Source organism: Mizuhopecten yessoensis, unplaced genomic scaffold (genome assembly GCF_002113885.1).
Source record: "Mizuhopecten yessoensis strain PY_sf001 unplaced genomic scaffold, ASM211388v2 scaffold10797, whole genome shotgun sequence".
In the NCBI taxonomy this organism is placed as follows: domain Eukaryota; kingdom Metazoa; phylum Mollusca; class Bivalvia; order Pectinida; family Pectinidae; genus Mizuhopecten; species Mizuhopecten yessoensis.
The window spans coordinates 2,925,069-2,946,795 of NW_018408726.1; the positions used below are offsets into that span (position 1 = coordinate 2,925,069).

The 21,727-nt window shown below is 36.0% G+C and overlaps 2 protein-coding genes across 2 annotated transcripts in view; one reads left to right on the plus strand and one right to left on the minus strand.

The window, feature by feature from the left end:
* Positions 1 to 894: 894 nt before the first annotated feature.
* On the plus strand, positions 895 to 10,109 carry LOC110462509 (leucine-rich repeat protein soc-2 homolog). The gene is made up of 3 exons (XM_021516482.1): positions 895 to 1,010; positions 6,415 to 6,444; positions 6,958 to 10,109. Exons 2-3 carry the CDS (start codon positions 6,442 to 6,444, stop codon positions 8,332 to 8,334), a joined length of 1,380 nt encoding a protein of 459 aa, XP_021372157.1. The 5' UTR covers positions 895 to 1,010; positions 6,415 to 6,441; the 3' UTR covers positions 8,335 to 10,109.
* Positions 10,110 to 14,117: 4,008 nt separating this feature from the next.
* The window catches only part of LOC110462496 (integrator complex subunit 4-like), a 17,682-nt gene continuing 10,072 nt past the window's right edge, over positions 14,118 to 21,727 (minus strand). Inside the window, exons 10-14 of the mRNA XM_021516462.1 lie at positions 19,283 to 19,357; positions 17,880 to 18,061; positions 16,846 to 17,143; positions 15,447 to 15,567; positions 14,118 to 14,894 (exon numbers count right to left, since the gene is read on the minus strand). Of these exons, the coding sequence (XP_021372137.1) occupies positions 14,761 to 14,894; positions 15,447 to 15,567; positions 16,846 to 17,143; positions 17,880 to 18,061; positions 19,283 to 19,357 (810 nt within the window). The 3' untranslated portion in view covers positions 14,118 to 14,760. The remainder of the gene's footprint in view (positions 14,895 to 15,446; positions 15,568 to 16,845; positions 17,144 to 17,879; positions 18,062 to 19,282; positions 19,358 to 21,727) is intronic.

Genomic DNA, 21,727 nt, shown 5'->3' on the forward strand with positions numbered 1-21,727 from the left:
GTCTGACCATTTGTAATGTACCTACATATGCATGATGTTTGACCCTTTGTAATGTACCTACATATACATGATGTCTGACCCTTTGTTTTGTTGTCTTTCGCTTCCTGTTGCTGTTCTTCTCGTCTCGACTATGTGTTTTTATTTGTTATTCAGTGACGTTGCTGATGTATTATATTAATTAACATGACGGACACTGGTTGTTCGAATGTAGATAAGAAAAAAGGAAATCATTTCTTATTTGACATATGCATATGTGTGAGAATTGTTATAAAATAAACGTTCCTTTGATATCGTACATTTATATGGGGAGTAATAAAGAGGGAAACATTTTGAAATGTGTTGCTTGTTGTTCTCACATAGTTTTCTGTGAATATTTATTTAGTTTTTAAGTTGTAATGTAGTGCTTCTATTCACATAACATACCATGTTAAGTCTTTTACTGAGGTCAGTGTGTGAGAATGAACATAAATATTTTGCCGATAAGCACATCCAACTCATTACTGTCGTAATTTTGCTTCAAACACCTCCCTCTCCCCTCTTTTTTTGAGTTAACTTATTTAGCCTGTGACTCTCCCGCAAACTATAACGTGCTAACTTATAGGCCCCAATAACTTTAGTTCAGTAAACAATTGGATATAATTTATACAATATGTATTTCAGGAGTGTACTTTCCTTTCGTGTTTGATAGCTGATCAGTATTAACTGAAGCGTAAAGAGGCGACAAAAATGTCTAGTATTGATGTTTAAATACATATTTTAGACACTTAGCGATAAAAAAAGTGGTGTGCACGAACACAACAGGATATTGATAGCAGAGTAATTCTTCTGTCAAATAAAAAACAGTAAAGGAGCTTCACAACTCAACTATCTGGTCACGTGTCTCTATTACACCGACCTTCCCAAGAACATGTAGAAGCTGTCCGGCGGAGAGGCGCTACAAGGTTCGTGGCAGAGCATTCGATCACCACGTTTTTATTTTTATGCAGTAACTGTATGATCCAGAGTGTAACGTGAGTATTTCTATTTCTATTCACAACTTAACATTGGTATATACATATTGTTGTTCACCATTTATTCAAGAAACTAGAATTAAATACAATTAAACGTTAACTGAGGCCATAAATACAAACTTACTCCTCAAATTTGCTGACTTATTTAAAGTATTTACCTAATGTAAGCCTAGTCAAATTGGCCATAGTTTTTGTAGGCTTTTTTGTCTTTTTATATTTATAGTGAGATTTTTATAAAACAACATCCGTTGTATATATGCATATGTTTGTAAGTGTTATGACGAACGTACTTCATGTATTTAAAATGATTTTTTTTTCTTTATTTTTACATTTTCTTTGAAATTAATTTGTCGAGCTGGTATCGCGAGTATAATCATTCCGTATCAAAAACTCTTTATCGCATCCTTACAAAGGGTAAATATTAGGGTTTTTTTTTTTTTTTTTTCCCCCTGACAAGTTTTAAAAGAAAATATCAAGATTTATAGCAGGAATTGGACACAATATACCTCTACAAACTGGATTGAAATTTTAATTAACGGGAGTTCAACATTTCAACCTTGAATTATTCAGATACTGCACGCCTTGATCAAAAGTTTCGTAGTTTTATTGCACGCGTTGGTTCTCAACATAGTCGTTATATTATTTGCAGACAATTCTTGTCAATTATTGCAAACGTAAAACCTATATTTGTAATCGAGACAACAACATTATGTTACTGTAAGATACATGTATGATATAGGTGATATCAATAGCTTGACAAATGGTTCCGGTTCATTGTTAGTGTTTGATATCTGAGACGATGAGAAGTAGAACTTCTTTATTTTACCGAGTCGAAAGATGCCTTGATATGTTACTGAACTGGCTATTTTTGTACTCCGTCAATACCTGCTACATTGAATTAAGTATTACACTGAGGAACAGGTATATGATATTGACCTCGGAAATGACAACGAGAATATTTTATCTTGTATTTGTAAAACCGCACATTTACTTAAACAGTTAATCGTGAATAAACAGACTGTACTAACATTCTACATCATGAGACTTGGAAGACGTCATCTGTTTCATCCTCGAAATTTCAGGAGTTACACTTATGACGTACGTGAGCGTAATCCCTGAAACTTCGAGAATGCACTTGTTCATTATTCGAACATTTTAGCATGAGCCTTGGAAGAAGTCAACAGTTTCATTCTCGAAGTAGCAGGAGTTATAGAGGTTGGTATTTATTTCACTCGAGTTAGTTCATTTTCAAAAGTTACAAAAGATACGAGCTTTAGCGAGTGTCTTTCTGTAACTTTTGAAAATTAACCAACGAGTGTGAAATAAATACCATACTCAACAACCACAAGTCGTGTGATCTGTTTCGGAGTATATCCTGATTTGAATAGCATACACACATTTTGTTGAAAAGGCTGGCGTAGTGATATGACCCATATGTAAAAAAGTCATTAATATGCAAAAATGACTTTTTTTTTACAAATTTAATAATTTTTAAAATGAATGTTTCAGCAACAACTTCGTGAAAAAATAAATAGATGAAAGACTTTAAATATTGAGAGTATGCAATATTGCATTAATTAATATAAATTAACCACGGACTATATGCGCGTAAGCATATCGGACGAAGTCTGCCTCCCGCCAAGTGATGAAGACGAACTAATCCCTGTCAATGTCCAAAACCATAGGCCTGGGACGTTTCTTCGTGAGGTCCTATGGTTGACGTTTATAGTGAGAGTTCCGCCATAGACAGGCCCTCCAAATATTGATGACTGGACATGGGGAGAACGAAATATTTTCCGACACTGTTACAGATCTTGTTTGGGTTTCACAGAGACATATATTGGTATATTACGTCTCTGGGTTTCACGACCTAGGCCTGGACACGTGACGATATGGCGTCGAAACGATATCGAGCGTCTGTAGCAATTTTGCCTGAAACTAGCGATCAAATCTTTAAGCATCATCTTCTTTTGGTATTGCCTTAAAAAAACTTTTCCCATCGCATAACCTCACAAAAGTCACCAACATTTGCCGGATGTTGACAGCAGACGACGTAAACAAAACAGCACGCGGCAAAATGCGCGTGAAAAAAATCGTCCGGTCAAAGTTCATCTTCTCGACCAATCAAAACTACGGAAGGTCATATACCACGTGTGGTATATCACTCAGATTTATTCAACAGTCTGCATGTTTATACAATGATCTGAGAGTGGAATAACCTCAGCATATTGTGGTAGAAACAGTTATAGCGTTAGAGAGCGTAATCCCTGAAACTTCGCGAATGCACTTGATCATGATTGATGCGCATGCTTGCCCTGCATGACAAAAGTTCAGGATTAGGTGGTTCAGTCAGGATTAGGTGATTCAGTATTTAGAAATTTGGTCCTTTTTATCTTGTATACTGATCTGTCACAAGGAACCAGTCAGATTACAATTTTTTTGTTAGTTTTAAAACGTCCAGTATCATTTGTGCATGCAAACTAGTTTGTTAGAAAGTTTAATAAATAATGTTTCCTGTGTTTTAACACTGTGATATATGTTGTCCTTGTGTTGAGGCCGTGTAAATTGTTTGTCCTTGGGTGTTGAAGCCCGGGTTTACAAATCGTTTATGGCGGCTATTTGGTTCTTGTGTGGTATTTCAGTATATTATATGGTATAATGTCTTGTCGTGTTGAGGCCGTGTTATATTCTGTTATACTGTATGGTGGCTATGATTCATTCGGTCCATGTGTTCTGACAATGCGGTTTATTTGTTTTCGCTAGCGTTAACGCCATATTATGATGTCTTGTCGTGTTGAGACCGTGTTATATACAGTTATGCTATATGGCGGCTATGATATATTCGGTCCATGTGTTCTGATAATGTGGTTTATTTGTTTTCGCTAGCGTTAACGCCATATTATGATGTCTTGTGTTGAGGCCGTGTTATATTCTGTTATACTGTATGGTGGCTATGATTCATTCGGTCCATGTGTTCTGACACTGCGGTTTATTTGTTTTCGCTAGCGTTAACGCCATATTATGATGTCTTGTCGTGTTGAGGCCGTGTTATATTCTGTTATGCTATATGGCGACCATGATATATTAAATCCTTTTGTGTTGACAGTGCAGAATAATTTTTAGTCGCTAGCGTTGACGCCGTGGTATATGCCGTCATTTTGTGTTGATGTCATGGAATATGATGTCATTTTTAAGTTGAGGGCGTGGGATATGATGTTCTTTTTTTTATTTTATGCCTTGGTTTATGAAGCCTTTATGTGTTGATTTAATAAATGTTAATGGTGACAGCTGACAAACAATATTCGGATTTTTCCTTAAGTACAGTATTTTATTTTTCAAAATTGCATTGTCATATTATCAAGCGATTTTCATATTTGGTAGCAACATACCGTCAGATTACTCATACTGCATACTGAATTATGAGACACATAGATTAGAGAAAGTTTTTTAATTAATCAAATCCTATCTAACTCAAAATGAACCCCACACCGAACTTAAAACAAGAGGCCCAATGGGCCTGCATCGCTCACCTGGTATACATCTCACACTTGTAACCTTAAAAGTTATCTTAACTAAAGCTACAGTATTTATGACTATAAATCATTCAAAAGAATCAGTTAAAAGATTTAAAAACATCTCACCCATGTGTCCTTGAAAGACGAACAAGGTCATTATGTTGAAGAAATCTTATACCCCTTTATCTCAGGATGCAACTTGATAAACATCACCACCCTATCCTTTTGTTTATTGAAATCAGGTCATTTGAATGTTTAAAAATGTTTAAGAGTAAATGTGACCTCCAAAGTGGGTCAAGGTCATTCAAATGAAACGGCTTGATAGCCCTTCATCTAAGCATGCTACTGGCTAAATATCAACATTATGGGCATCATGGTTATTCAGAATAAGTTGTTTAAAAGTGGTTTTTTTTAAACAATTGACCCATGTGACCTTGAATTTAAGTGAAGGTCATTAATTTCAACAAAAGTGGTGGCCCTTCACCCCAGCATGCTACTGACCAAATATGATCACCATGGGCATCTGAGTTATTCAACAGAAGTTGTTTAAAGTTTTTAACATATTTGACTCCTGTGACCTTGAATATGGGTAAAGGTCATTCATTTGAACAAAATTGAGAGTCCTTCATCCCAGCATGCTACTGGCCAAATATCATCATCCTGGGCCTTTTGGTTATTCAGAAGAGTTGTTTAAAAAAATTTTTTTTTTACATATTTGACCCCTGTGCCCTTGAAAATTGGTAAAGTTTTTTTTATTTGAACGATAGCCCTTTATCCCAGTTTGCTTCTGGCCAAATGTCAGCACCCTAGGCATTTTTGTTATTAAGAAAAAAATGTTTAAAGTAAAATATTGACGCCGGACGGACGACTGACGCCGCACCATGACATAAGCTCACTTGGCCCTTCGGGACAGGTGAGCTAATAAAAGATACTTCGGAATTCTATACATCTGTCTTAATTTCTATGGTATAAATATTTCAGTCAGTTTTGGGCAGACCCATGTTAAAGAACCACTGGCTTCAACCCCACCAGGACAACTTGTCATATTGCTTATTTCTAAATAGTTATGCAGATATGGATTGTACAATTATGTTCATATCAATATTTTTGTAATACTTTTGGTTTGATCTACTTCGAAAGTAAACACGTATACAAACACAGATATTAAACGAAAACAATATTGAAGGTGAGTTTATAATTCTCTAGATAGGCTGAATGTATTGTAATTTATAAAGAGTGATTGATAGTTTTAATGAAACGGAGTATCAATATAAATTAATAAAACTCGTTATATTTTTTCCCCATCATAAATCATAAGCAATACAACATAACGGACATCTATGACCGAGTATTAAACAAAGCGTAGCTGAATCGATATCACAACTATTCCGTCTTTGCGTATTGCAGAGTTATCTTCTCTTGAGAGCAGGTGTTGATTGTTACGTCATTGGTTTGTGTGAGAAAATTGCGTCGTTTTCTCAAAAATTGATGACGTTACTCTCACAAACAAGTGACGTAACAATCAATACCTGCTTCCAAGAGAAGATAACTCTGCAATACGCAAAGACGGAATTGTGCATACACTTACAGCGTAGCCGAATCAACATCGTACACGTTTTACACTTTTGTGTGCATACGCTTCACTGGTCATTTGTCTGATGAAGGTGAAAGTGTGTACAACCGTTCCAGTCATCGAAACGTCACTTAGAAACTCTTATTGGTTGTGCAAAAAGAACTTTTCAAAAACCATACTTACCAACCTGAAAAAAAATGATTAGAGATAACATAATGGATGGTGATGGAAACAAAAATGTGTAAAACAACACATCATAATATGACAGAAATGCATATTGTATACAGATCCTGATTATCACTATGCTATTTTGTAGGTAACGACTCCATACCAACAGAAAACAATGGTACGTATTATGTTACAAATAAAGCTATTCTTTTGGAAATAATTTAACATACTCTGTTATATATTAAACCGGAGGAGACTTTACAGACCGTTGTCAAGTATACTCAACAAGATTGTTTAGACTGTTATCTAGTATAAAGTTAACGATTTAATCGAATGCATAGCATAATTCATATGATTCGGCTTTGAATCGTTGTTCAAATAATCAGCCATGAAATATGAATTAAAAATAAAATTAAAAAAAAAATGTAATTAATTAATTGTAACTATTGTAGTAACTTTGGATAATTTATGTAGATTTTTCAAAAAAATCATTAAAGTTATGTACTGAAACTTTTCCTGAAAGTGATGATATCTACGGCACAATTTAAGAACCGATTAAATAAACTGGTTTAAAAAAATAGAGAATGAATTAATGGAATTAAATTATGGGTCATTCAAATCGTTCAGTTTCAATGTGTATCTTCTTTATTCGTTGTCGTGACGTACCATTACACATATTTCTATTTCTCAGAAGGGTGTGACCTTGTTCCTTCTGATGGCTTTGGCCTTCTGTCACGTCACAGACGGCGCATGTCCCCTGCAGGCGGCCGGCCTTGGATGTTTCTGTCAGAACGGCGTTGTCGACTGCAGTAATAAACACCTCAGCACAATCCCAGCATTCATCGCCACAGGATGGAATCAATTCTCGATTCTCAGACTGTCTCACAATAATATCACGATGATTCCCAGCAATGCCTTCACCAACATCAACGTTACCACTATAGAGCTCGACTACAACAACATCAATAATATTGCTAAAGACGCTTTCTCAGGTGTTTCAAGTTATCTAACGTCACTGAACCTGGAGGGAAACAACCTCGCTGAAGCATCCGATGCCTTCATAAACTTGCCGCATATCACAAGCCTCAACATCCTCCATAACCCCGTCCGAAGCGTCCCTGATCCGGTCCTGTATGCCATGGGAGCAACGCTCCTGGACTTCAGCTTCGGAGATGATGGATTGAACGTATGGCCAACAACACTGAACCATTTACAGACGCTGGGAAGTCTTAGATTTGAAGGTTTAGCTATGAATAATATTCCGTTCGATGCATTCCATGGATTTGAACTGACGCTGAAAAAGCTTACCATTCGGAGGACCGGTGTATTTAGTGTCCCTCTCGCTGTGAAAGAACTTCTGTACCTGGAGGAATTCTATTTTGAGGACAATATTCAAGTTGCCGATTCGGGCCTGATTGAAAGTGCTTTCCGAACCAGTCAGGGCAATGGTGCGTCTCCAATCAAGACACTTAGTCTGAAAAATAACAGTCTAACCACCTTTCCAACCGCGCTCAGGCAATTTCCCAACTTGGAAAACTTCTTCATGGACAAAAACCGACTGTGGTATATCAACGACGCCATGGTATCGTATGTGCGAGGCTTCATGTACAATGTCAGCCTCAGGAGCTGCAGTCTTGACCGTATTCCACAAGCCATTCTCCGCATCAGGAACCTCAGATACCTCGACTTGTCAGACAACAACATCAACAGTATATATAGCAACGATTTCACCTTCAGCGACGGAAACCAAACTCACGAGCACTTGGAGGTTCTGAATCTAGCCAAAAACCCTCTGGCGTACATAGCAAGCACTGCCTTCACGAATCTCGTCAAACTCCGAGAGCTCAACATTACATCGACTGAGCTCCAGGCGATTCCACAAGCAGTAGGCAGGGTTCCAAGCCTCCGGAAGGTTTATGTTCATGACACGCCGGTTGAATGCACGTGTGACTTAAAATGGATACCCAGCTCTAATGCGAGGAACGTGACCTTTGAAGGTGAATGTGACACCATAACACAGTCTATCGAAAAGTACATCAGCGACCGAGTCCCAACCTGTCCAAATTAAACACCTGCCATTCATCGGAGACTTGTGTAGTTTGCTAAACTACATTGAGGAACGCCGGAAATCAAATGAGTTTACAAAAGAAACGTATTAAAACTTCACCGTTTAGGTTTTCATTTTGAATTCTAACTGTATATTTAGTCGCTTTTGTTTTATTTTTGTATCGTCTCGATTCCTGTTTTTTTCCTTCAATTTGTGGTTCCAATTTGTCTTTCTGTGTCAATGCTAAGGGATAAACATTTTCTACTTTATATATCCTTTCTAAATTCTGTTTGTATTATATTTTGAATAAGTGATGGCCATTTCATTTCGACCAAATAAAGGCAGTAGCGTGACGTCACTGCTGATAAAACCTCCATTGAGTGTATAACACGGCGTTTAAGGATCCTCGTTCCACTACAAATATCTAAACTATCCACTGAAAACCGACTTTGCCAGCATGACTATAGCTTTGATAAATCATTTGTGAATAGAAAGCTATACATTGTGGCACTTTAATGAAAATAATAAAGATGAAATAAACATAAAAATAATCAAGAACAGTGTTGTAGATTTACCCAATACAACCCAATACTACCCAAAACAAGTGTCGATTTACCCAATACGACCCAATACAAGAGTCGATTTGCCCAATACTATCGATTATAAAGTTAAATGTACAAAATACAAGTATAGATGTTGTGCGGACCCAGGTATTTTTTGGCAAAGTCATCGTTATTTGGAATTACTTAATTCAATCTATTTCATTTCAAAATATTTCATTGATAATACAAACAAAGATAAATAGAATTATTACATTATTGTGAATGTAAGTATTTTAGCAGGACTAGACCGGAATTCGAACCCTGGACCTCAGATTGTTATACTATCGCTCTAACTGAGTGAACTACCTGGTCAACAGAAGTATCATGGCCCAACTGTGCAACAGTTATATCCACAACGAAAGTAAGGGGAGGTTACTGTGTATAGGAAGGGGAGGTTACTGTGTATAGGGAAAACCAGTGCAGTGAGACAGGGATCCCTTACAAAATGTTAACATGCATGAAAGTATAAATTTTTGTCACTTCATCAAACAAAACATGAAAATAATCCAATTTTCTTTCAAATTCGAAGCAACATCATGAAAATTTCAAATATTAGATCTAGACATTTTTCCAGCTTATTAATAGCTAGACATTTTTAATAGATTTCTTATGTATTATTGACATACAATGTAACTTATCTTAGATTCCTATGTAGTAATAGCTTAACTCATTCCCCCCTGAAATTTCATAATAAACTATTCCAACCTTTGAATTGGAAGAGTTCTAATGTGTCTTCAGGGGTGAAGGAGTTGTTAACCTGTTTTAGGTTTCCTATGTATTAATGAGATATTGTTTGTCTTTTTTACATAAATGCATTGTTTATCTTCTGTACGTGTTACACTGTACTTATGTTAGGTATTTTGGGTATTCATTTCTTGACACTGTGTACATATCTTCATTTTTTTTGCTTAAGTTGTAGGGAAATCACTGGTGATTCATATGAAATATGAAATTTTATGGAAACTGTTTTTATTATCACATATAAATACAGATTACCATTGACTATCAGTTATTAAATGCTTATTCACTATGTACTGTATGATTCAGAAGAAAAAAGTGAAAAAATCGTATAACAAATTCCTGGGTGCACAAAAACCTCCATGGACACTTCTTCCTTCCCCGGGCACTTAATTGGGTGACCCTTGATGTAAATCCCTTTTCCTGTCTCTTGTATTAAAATGTTCAATCAACAAATATGCCTTGCTTATCTTTGAATATGTATTCAACAGAGCTCATATTCACCACTGAGTTTGAATGCTGAGACATTGTAAAAAGACATGTTCACAAAAGAAATGTTTGTGTTACTCTTTAACATTTAGGTCACAACTATACATTCTTTTCTATTTCAGATACATGGAGTCTAGTCCCCTGTATGGTCTCAATAGTGATTGTTACTCTATTACTCTACCAGGATGCATGTCATGAAATTTGTATAATTTATAATTTATTCAAATGCGGATTGATTTCACAGTTTACATGTTTACTTTTCTAGGTAACACCCCTCCCCATCATCACCACCACCCCCTCCCATCCCATCTTTCCTTCTCCACCCTATCTTTTTCCCTTTCCCAAATAACATATACACTATTTTTACCATATGTATTGAGGAGAGGACTCTATTAAGTTGTAATAACTCGTTGTCTGATCCATTTGTATATTTGTACAATAAAATATGTTTAAACTAAACTCAATAGTGTAAATTAGGATATTTTTACAATGGTTAATATTTGCAATTTTTTTTTCAAAAATAGCTTTAATTTTATTCAACTGAGCTAAAAAAAAAATGCAAATAAGACTATGTATTACTGTAAAAATATCCCAATTTAAATTTTTGAGTGAGGTAAAATATGACTACCATAAAAATATTCCCGATTTCGGTTTTTAAACGAGTTGCACTTCCTAGATCGTGGTCAATGTCATTCAATTCTTTAATCATCTGAGATGTGTCATGCTCGACAGCGTATTTTGCCTATTTAAGCTAACATCTGTGGTGATAAAATGGTGAACTGTCCTCTTTTTTTATAAAAAAAAAAATGTTTCTCATATTGACTCATATACAAGTCATGAATATGATCGTTTGAAGTAAATGTAATGAAATAGTGACAGAATTAACCAATCATTATGAAAAATTATCTTTTCTCTCTTTTGACTGCCCTGCATAACTGTTTGAGCCTTAAGGACCCTACATACCTAACATCAGTATCACATCGAAAAAAATTGAGGTTATATTAAAGTGAACTTTTCAACACAATACATCTCCAGCACACACACAGGCATACACACATAAGGAGTGCATAGAGCTTGTAATTAGCGCCTGAAAAGGAGGCTCCAGCAAATTCCTCAAATTGTATTGATTAACGTACAATTTCATGTACATTGTATATGTTAATTGTATAAATTATATATCTATGGCTACATTCCCGTATCCCGGTTGAAACGGTACGTGTGGTGCAGAAATTTTCCACGATAACGAACTCTCGAAAATTCTATAAGCAGAGTTAAAAATGCACAGTTTCGGAGAATAAACAAGAGGCCTAGTGGGCCTGAATTACTCACCTGGTATTAATCTCACACTTGTAATCTTAAACGTGGACTAAAATTCAGCAACATGTAAAAAGTGTTTGATTCAAAAGAATTTATTAAAAGATTTCAACATATTTGACCCCTGTGACCTTGAAAATGGGTGAATATCATCCATTTGAACAAACTTGGTAACACTTCATCCCAATGTGTAACTAGCCAAATATCATCAGCCTGGACCTTTTTTGTTATTCAGAAGAAGTTGTTTGAAGGTTTTACAAATATTTGACCCCTGTGACCTTGAAAACAATTTGAGGTCATGCATTTGAACAAACTTGGTAGCCCTTCATCCCAGCATGTTACTGGCCAAATATCATTATCCTAGGCCTCATGGTTATTCAGAAGAAGTTGTTCAAAGGTTTTACACTTATTTGACACCTGTGACCTTGAATATGAGTCAAAGTCATTTATTAAAACAAACTTGGTAGCCCTTCATCCCAGCATGATACTGGCCAAAAATCATCACCCTAGGCCTTCTGGTTATTCAAAAGAAGTTGTTAAAAGAATTTATTATATTTGACCCCTGTGACCTTGAAAATGGACAAATGTCTTTCATTTGAACAAACTTGGTAGCCCTTCATCATAGCATGTTACTGGCCATATATCATCAGCCTGGGCCTCTTGGTTATTGAGAAGAAGTTGTCTAAGTAAAAAGTTGACGCATGATGGATGGCAGACAGACGGACGAAGGATACCGCACCACGGCATAAGCTCACTTGGGTCTTCAGGCCAGGTGAGCTAAAAATAATGTATCAAGAATATTATGCCCTTCTTTATGATGCGTCCACTGAATTACATAAAGTATCTTAAAAACTAAATGTGGCATGACATTGTTTAAGAAAGAAAGAACGCAAACTAGCAATAGTCAGCATTTTAGTTTCAGTCAGGTACGTCTGGACCCCTCATTCTGCATGTGCCAAATTTTCCTGAGGTCAGCCTCGGTCCAGATTTGTGCCTGTCGTTTCTTTACAGGTTCGACCGTTTCAACCGGATACGAGATATGTACATATGTAATGTAAAGCGCTTTAGAGTGGCTTTAACTTGCTAGATAGGGCGCTATATCAAATGTGGTATATTTTATTTATTTATATTTTCATTCAACATCGATCTTTTGCTTGATTCTCTTACCAAATATTTGCATTCTATAAATAATTCTAAACTAAAGTCAAATTAATGAATTTCAACACTTGCACTAAATCTCTAACCTTTGGATTTCAGCATATATAGTCAAGCCTGAAACAAGTTTAAAATGTGAAGGTACAAACAAATCTGGCATCCATTTGGACCACTAGGGAACAGCCATACCATATATCTATATCACAATGCAATTTTTTCAGTTGCATTAATGATTTACAACACATGAACCAACAACTTTAACAAAAGCTGATGCAGAAAAAGCAAGTTAAATCATTCACATCATTTGAGCCAATTTGAATCACAGGTTCTAGCTTCGTCTGTCAATCCATCCATAATATAATATTATGTTTGTAACGGCAGACGATACTAGTACCTGTGTTTGAATCAAACATTTAGCAAGGTTACAGTTAAAACCAATGACTGTTGACCACTAGGTCAACATTTAGCTTACTTGTGTTGCTATCAAATGTGTATTTCAACTTTAACTGACAGTAATTAACACCACAACATCAGATACCAGATAAGCATAGATAACACATTCTCCCACCCTTCACATGTGTGTCTCCCGTTTTAGCCGGGAAAGATCAACTTGTCACCCCCTAGGGGGAGATAGCCTCGTGCCGATTAGCACGTGTTCAATTGTGACGTCATTAAAATGGGTCATCGGTAATTGTGACGTCGTCAAAAGTGAATGACTATATACATACCCCACATGTGTTTTTGTTTACAAACATGGCAGACTACTGTCGGTGGAGCTGACTGAAATAATGGGATGGGAGAAAAATAATCATCCCCTACCTTGAGGGTGTGACAGAGAAATCTCCAACCCTCAGGGTGATATTTTTTGGTTGTCTAACCCGAGGCTCTCTGCCTCGGGTTAGACAACCAAAAAACATCACCCCTCGGGTTGGAGATTTTCCTTGGGTAAGACAACCAAAAAACATCACCCCTCGGGTTGCAGATTTCTCTGTCACACCCTCAAGGTAGGGGAAGATTCTATTAATCATTCCTCAGCAACAGTACTACCAATCCTATTTACAACCATAACCAAGCTACATAGCACTGTACAAACTACAAAACGCCCTACCCTTATCCATCCTCAAAACTCCAGGGGCTGCCCTCACTTAGTCTTTGCAGCCCTGGAGTACGTCCATTCAAAATCAAATGCACGCAGTTAGGTATTTGATTCGTTTCAAGTGGGAAAAAAATATTTCGCTGGTACCTGTCTTTTGACGACTACAGAAGAGTGACACTCCACTTAAAAGCTGGTCAAGTTTACTATCATGATGCTGAACGATTGTTTTGATACATCAAAGTATCAAACCAGTCTACTTGTATCATCTAGGAGGTTGCACATACAGAGTCTTTGACTTTGTCATGACATATTCCAGTGGTGCAGAGAATGTAAGCGAGCGTAACCCCTTGAAATTCCAGGATGACCCTTGTATCCATAATAACACAATAACAAGACACATTTCATTGTATTTGTATGAACTATGTTCATTAACCAATATTTAATTTGACAGCCAAAACTGCTGTACACATAATTGTTTGACTGTTAGAAATATAACAGACAAATAATAAAAAACTCATCTGCCATATTTGATTGATGTGACCAATCATAAACAATCAATTGGCTTATCAAGACACTTATAGTGTGTCAGTCTCTATCGGTCATTGTCCATTCTTGAAAACACTTGGTCACAACATCGTATCACAAACTGTCTCCTGTCCAGTTATTGTCCTTGGGAGTGCTTGACCACTGACGTATGTGTTTCTGGTATGACCTTCACAGTTACACTGTACACCATAATTTATTCAGAATAAAACACCATTACAGTGTAACACAAGATATTAAATTTTCATCTCTTGACCAAATGACTAGTGCTCCATAGTAAAGCGCCAACTGAAATAAGGCGATTGTCCAGTCTGTATTTCTGCCAGTTCATAATCTTGAATGCTATATAATATGTAGGAAGTCAACTGTTTAGTCTTTATTTTTTGAAATTTTGACCAGATCAATGCTTCAATACCACATCAAGTAAGTTACAGACAATTCTCTGGTCTTTGTTTCTTCAAAATTTGATAAAAACAGCACTTGTGTTCCATAATAAGTTCAGATCAATGTTCACCTCTTGAAAGTTTTTGGGGAAACCAACACTTTAACAGGGTTACATAGCTGGATGACAGACTCCTTGTTGCCATGGTCACCAGAAAGTGATGGAACATCCATCACAACACTGATCTCAACATGAGTGGAATCTGTAACATAAAAAAATCTACAAATCAGCTTTGATCCTTCATTCAATCATAGACTTGATATTTTTATTTTTATTTATTAAATCCAGGAAATTAGCCTTTAAACTCAAAACTAAAATCAAACTACTTCACTTCGTTTTTGTTTTAGGTTTTTATTTTGTGAGTGCGATTTAAAGAAATTTGTTATTTTTTTTTTTATATCAGACAGTATTACAATTAGAATCAGCAAACCTCAATCCCACTCAGTTATTTCAGATTTACAAACATACATCAGTGGTTTTACTTCATACAGTATCCATTCTCATAGCTTAGCAAGAAAAAGCAAAAAACTGAAGTTCAGAAGAGTATAACAAATGGTATAAAAGCTAATACCCATTGAATATGAACACAATCCCTTAAAACTTTGTACAAAAACAAATTATGAAATGATCATTTTTAGCGGACAGATGAACTATGTTCCCTGTTGAAACATTAAGTGAACACTTTTTTAAGAACATAAATATAATACATCACTGACTAATTCGGAAAAAAGCTAAGAGCCAATGTGATTAATACCTGACCAAGGGGAGTGGGAGAGGAGGACCTGGGACTGTAGGCGATGTCGGAGCTGACCTAGTCTCTGGAAAGCGTCCGGACTGAGCGTGATCAGTTGTGTTTGTTGGTCCGCATACTTTACCTGAACAGAAAATAATGGTCACAGCCGCACATTTGTGCTAGTTTAGAAATACTGAACAGAATTTTTCAAAAGGATATATATTAGGGATGGGTATTTCAAGCAATTTTCACATTGCAATATATTACAATTTTTTAGCAAATATATATTGCAACGTAGCATACTATAATGTTCTCCTTGAAATTTAGTATATTTATAATGATTGTTTTATACATTTGGATAAAATTGATTCAATCTTAACCCTTTCACCCCTAGTTAACTTTGATAGCCTCTTCCATATATTTATTTGGATGAGTCCATTATGGTCTATAGTGGTGAAAGGGTTAATGTTATTTCTGTACAATCAAGCAATTACCTGAAAACATATTGCAATACATTACCGTTTTAAAATCATATTTGATATATGTATTGCTAGACAACTATTGCAATAGTCCAGTATTGGTATTGTTATTATTGCCCAAACCTAATACATATGGAACCCTACTATGACATTTTTTTCTTAGAATTTTCGGCTAGGAAACTAGGAATCATTCATTCATGAAAATTCTAAAAAAAGTTAGTTCATATCAGCTATGAATGCCATGAGGCGATTGCTGATGTCATCGTTATTGTGAGTTATCAATTGTGACACTGGATACCACTGACCTCCCTGTACAGATGGATGATCTATTCACTGAATAAGCATTTACAACACATACATCCATTTGAACTGTATGTTGAACTTTGATAAAAGTAATTGAAGTTTCTAGAGATGAAAAAGTTCTATTAAACTAGAGAAGCTCACAAAGATATACCACTTCTAAGGTTTCAGGAGCAGAACTCCAGGAAACAAATTCCTTTCTTCATTCACATGTGCATATGATGTAGTTTCTATGGCAATGTTACAAAATATTCCAACAAACAATTACAAACTGTTAAGGAGAATATTTCAAAGACCATAACATTTCAAAGAACATAACTGAAGGAAAAATGGTCAGATGGCAAATTCCTTTCTTCATATGCAGATCTACATATGAAGTACTTTCACTGTATCAAGTAACAATAAATATCACACACAGGGCTTAGGGGCAGTTGTGCTTACAAGTATTATGGACAGACAGACGGACGGAAAGACAGACGGACAGCTTGATTCCTTCCAAACACCCCACCCAAATTTTGTTTGCAGGGGGTATAAAATTAGTGAATACAATTACTAACAGCTTTCAGCTGGCATTAATATTGACTATAACCTTTAAATGAAAGTAGTTCTTAATGAGCTGACAACATTTTCACACTTTTTACCTGTAACTTGACATGACAGGGTGACTGTATGTTCTCCAAGGTGGCTTCTACAGCCACTGCTGAAGTAAGGCCTGCAGCAAATTTTATAGGATTGTCTGATGTCCCCGTCGGTTCGTGGAGCACAACACTGGCTTTCCGGATCTTATTGACCACAGGAAAGGCACACGCTTTGACAGACTTCAGCGAGAATTGAAGATGTTTGCGGAATTCTGTATCACTACACGAGTCAAGATTGTCCAGGACAGAGAATAAATAGGTACTGAAAGGATCGGGGGTGATCTGGTGTGAAGTCATGTACCTGTAACATGTATACAGTTTTAACCATGTTCCCTTACATCTGACTGTAAATCCAGTGTTAATACAAACAAGAGTCATACTTCATCATATTTATAACATATTGTCGTTTTTTTCCAGAAATTGTTAAGATGTCTTTTCTAAAACCAGCTACTTGGGTAGTACTATCACTGTTTGAATTCCTTTTATTATTTCCAAAATTTAAAAAATTCAAGTACCTTATCAATAAAATCCCAACTGACAGAATCGAAAGCTTTCTCAAAATCAATAAAAAGTAGCATATCAGGTATTTCATTCTCTTCAGCATATTGCATGATGTCATATATTATTTCAGTGTTTTCTCCTATATATCTTCCTGAAATAAAACCTGACTTGAACTAGATATTTTACCTGTGTAGAGAATTGAACTAGATATTTACCTGTGTAGAGAATTGAACTAGATATTTTACCTGTGTAGAGAATTGAACTAGATATTTTAACTGTGTAGGGTATTGAACTAGATATTTTACCTGTGTAGAGTGCTGAATTAGATATTTTACCTGTGTAGAGAATTGAACTAGGTATTTTATCTGTGTAGGATATTAAACTAGGTATTTTACCTGTGTAGGATATTAAACTAGGTATTTTACCTGTGTAGGATATTAAACTACGTTTTTTACCTGTGAAAGATTCATGTGTAACATGTGTTGGGATATGAATTCGTCATTTTCCATTGTAGACTAATTAATTAAAAGATTTACTTGTGTAGAGTCCTGAGCTGCCGGTTGAATCGGTCCCTGACGTTGGTAAGTTCCTGGTAGTCGCCGAGACGTGACAGCGTCTGTAGTGTGCGAGCCTTGACTTCTGTTTGCCTGACAAGTGACAGTTCTGTAATACCCAGTCCTAGATATACATGTTGTAGCTGCTTGGTCATACTCAGGATCTGTTCATGTCACACAGAAATTTTTTACCAAATATTTATGATTAATAAGAAAAGGAGGGCCTCATTATCAAAGACTGTCCAACTTTCATTTACAAATCACAGAGACAGGTGTATTTTTTTTTAAACTACTACATAATAGGAGTATCCACATGAAGTTTGTTTCTCCATTTTTCAACTATAAATCCTGCAATAATTTCAGAATATCAGGTTCAAGAAAACATGTAAAACCTGTAAACTAGATCATCAATTTCACTGAAAGAAAGGACAACTACAGCAAATATCCATCCAGGGATAATATTTTCTATCGCGGCAATTTAGTTTGTCACTCCATGTGTAATTTTAAAAAGTATTGTCGACTAATGTGGCCTAGTCATCTCTGTATCATATAGACATACAAATTACTCCTACATTATCACATAATGTACTGTGTTATCCAGTGAATATACCCCATGTCATTTTTTTGCATATTAACCCATGTAATATGACCTATCTGCCCTGTGATTGGTTTAAAAATAAGTTTCCATTGTTTCAATTGTGACGTCAAGCCTAGACAAGTACATGAGGTTACAGCCCTACGCACTGGAGTCAAAATGGCGGCTTTTCACATTTCAAGGTTGCATGAAAACTGTCGTTTTACACGAATAAAACAACATATCTTGATTATATGAAATTTGAAACAAGTATTGCATGTTATATATAGGATCTTTCTTGAGTTTCTATTTCATATGAGATTTATGAAACTTGTCACAAATTTTTCAATTTAGCGAGCCTTTTGTTGTTACCGTAGTTACCACCTTTGTGATATTGACCACACTAGTAAACTGCATGGTCGTGTTTACATGGTAACCACTTTTATAAAATAGACCACACTTACTTAATATACATTACCATTGGGGAATAGCATGTCATGTTTACAAACAGATAGCTAAGCAAATGTCACATACATACACAGGGCTAGAAATAAGCTTTTAAAAAAACGCTAGTAAGTCAGGCTAATAGTTTCCGATTTTTCTAGTGCATGCACAATTTCTACTAGCCCAATATGATTAAACATGGAAAGCAATATCAAATTTTGACTAGTCAAGTGGTCTAGCAATTTGTACAACCACTAGTCCAGCTGCAAATTTCAGTAGTCTCAGACTTACTCGCTACCCTTATTGTCTGGCTTCGATACATCGTAGCATAAAATACTGTCACTACACCACAATAAGTCATTGTTACCTTGTCAGTGGTAGATATGATGGTGTCGTTGGCCACACTGCTGTTGCCTGGCAGAGTCTGCTGCTGTTTCATCAGCTATAAATCAACAAATATCAAGCAAATGATAGTTCATCATCAAGATACATTCAAATGGAAAGATGTTACATACACATTTCAATCCTTATACATGTAATTGTATTCAAACTTTGTACAAAGAGAGTTATTTTATCTTCCTGCATGGTTTCTTTTCGTTCTCAATACATTTTAACGATCTGAAAATCCTGTAGTTATTCCCCCCCCCCCCCTTCACCAGCAAATTATTATTACCCTCTAAACTGGTGGGTTATTGTGCCTATCTACACCACTTGATCAATATTCCCCTTTTCTCTGGTGAAAAATTATTCCACCCTATATCGGGCAGTTACAGATTATAAACTCATTCACCCCTGAACTTTTGTAATTAACTATTCCAACCATTGAATTGGAAGAGTTCAAATTTGTCCTCAGGGGTTAATGAGTTAACCTTTCCTTCAATTTTAGGTTACATACACAACCTAACACAAATTTTGTTCCTAAAATGAAATGTAATAATGCTGAATTAATGAGCTTTCTATCAAATTACTCCATTTAATTTTTGCCTTTTTCGCCCTCCACAATAAGGGAGAACTTGGTCATAACAGCGAATATTTTTACACAATTTACCCTATGTAGCAATCACATCTGAAGGGTGGAATTTACACAGGGGGAATATAGATTGAGCACGTGGAGGGTGCCCATTTCACTGAGCAAATGTTTTCCTGTACACAGAACTTTTCAATCTTTAACTTGTGTCACATTTTCTCTGAGACTTCAAAAAATAAAGAACTCATAAAAAACGATTTCTTATATGTTTTGAAAGCTTATTCATCGGATGATTACTTTGCCAAAAGTGTTTTGAGTACATGATTTTGGAGTATCTAATGTCAATTTGTCAGTAGTCCAAGTCGGAATGGTCACCTTGATGAGGAAGAGTTGACACTTGAGGAAGAGGCACATACACTCGGACGAGGCAGACGTATTGTCATCCAGCTTGGTGATGTGTTGAAGATCTCTGAAAAATAAATATGAGCTATCAGACAACTAGTTAAATATCCAGCATCCGATAACTCTCAAAGTTTCATTTAACATTCCATTTTGCAACTACCAGGTAAGATTGAATGTGTGAACCAATATTTATATGGTGACAACACAACTAAATCCTTAAAGAAACAAATCAAATGATTTTTAGATCTAATTATTTAAACATGATAACCTACTGGTAAATTATTCTTGATGTTGGGAGAAGGCTATACCCATACCCAATATAACTTAATTCTATACCTGGAAAATCATATCTGCACAGCCTAATGATGCTCGCATTGATGGTTCAACATTTCAAAGAGGTGACAAATTTAGATAAAGGGAGATAATCAGGATATATCAATATACTCACCTAACCAACATTTCCAGCAGCCCATGAGCAGCTGTGTGGTCCATCGTCCCGATGTTTTCCAGTTGTCGTAGTGACTGCTGAACAAACTGACCACTGTCAGACTTGACCCGTTCAGTTTGCACTGTTTCGCCATAAATCTTACCGGGTACCTGTCACAGAGATGTTACTTTACTTATGCAATTTCTTTTATAAAATTATTTTTTACTATAAAACATACATTTTACCCAGCACCTATCACAGTGATGTTTTTGAACAGTTATTACTTACAAAATTGAAAAAAAAAACATGCTTCTTTGACTAATCAGTAACTTTCAGATACAATGTAAAACTCACAAATATTTTTGGAATGCTTTCTTTCAGATATTGCAAGTCAGCCCTGTAATTATCCAACCTGTAAGACAGCTAGCATGCCTGACACACTCTCCTAGGGGTAGTGTCTTTGAGGTAATATAAGTCATACCTGAAACTTTTTCACCTGGAAGACAGGTAACATGTGTAGAATGCTCTCTTTGAGGTTGAGTAACCCACACCTGTATATTATCTTACCTGTAGGACAGGTAACATGTCGGGAACACTCTCTTTGAGGTAGTGAGAGTGACACCACACCTGTATATTATCTTACCTGTAGGACTGGTAACATGTCAGGAACACTCTCCTTGAGGTTGTGTAACCCCCACCTGTATATTATCTTACATGTAGGACAGGTAACATGTCGGGAACACTCTCCTTGAGATAGTGATAGTGACGCCACACCTGGATATTATCTTACCTGTAGGACAGGTAACATGTCGGGAACACTCTCTTTGAGGTAGTGATAGTGACACCACACCTGTATATTATCTTACCTGTAGGACAGGTAACATGTCAGGAACACTCTCCTTGAGGTTGAGTAACCCACACCTGTATATTATCTTACCTGTAGGACAGGTAACATGTCAGGAACACTCTCCTTGAGGTTGAGTAACCCACACCTGTATATTATCTTATCTGTAAGT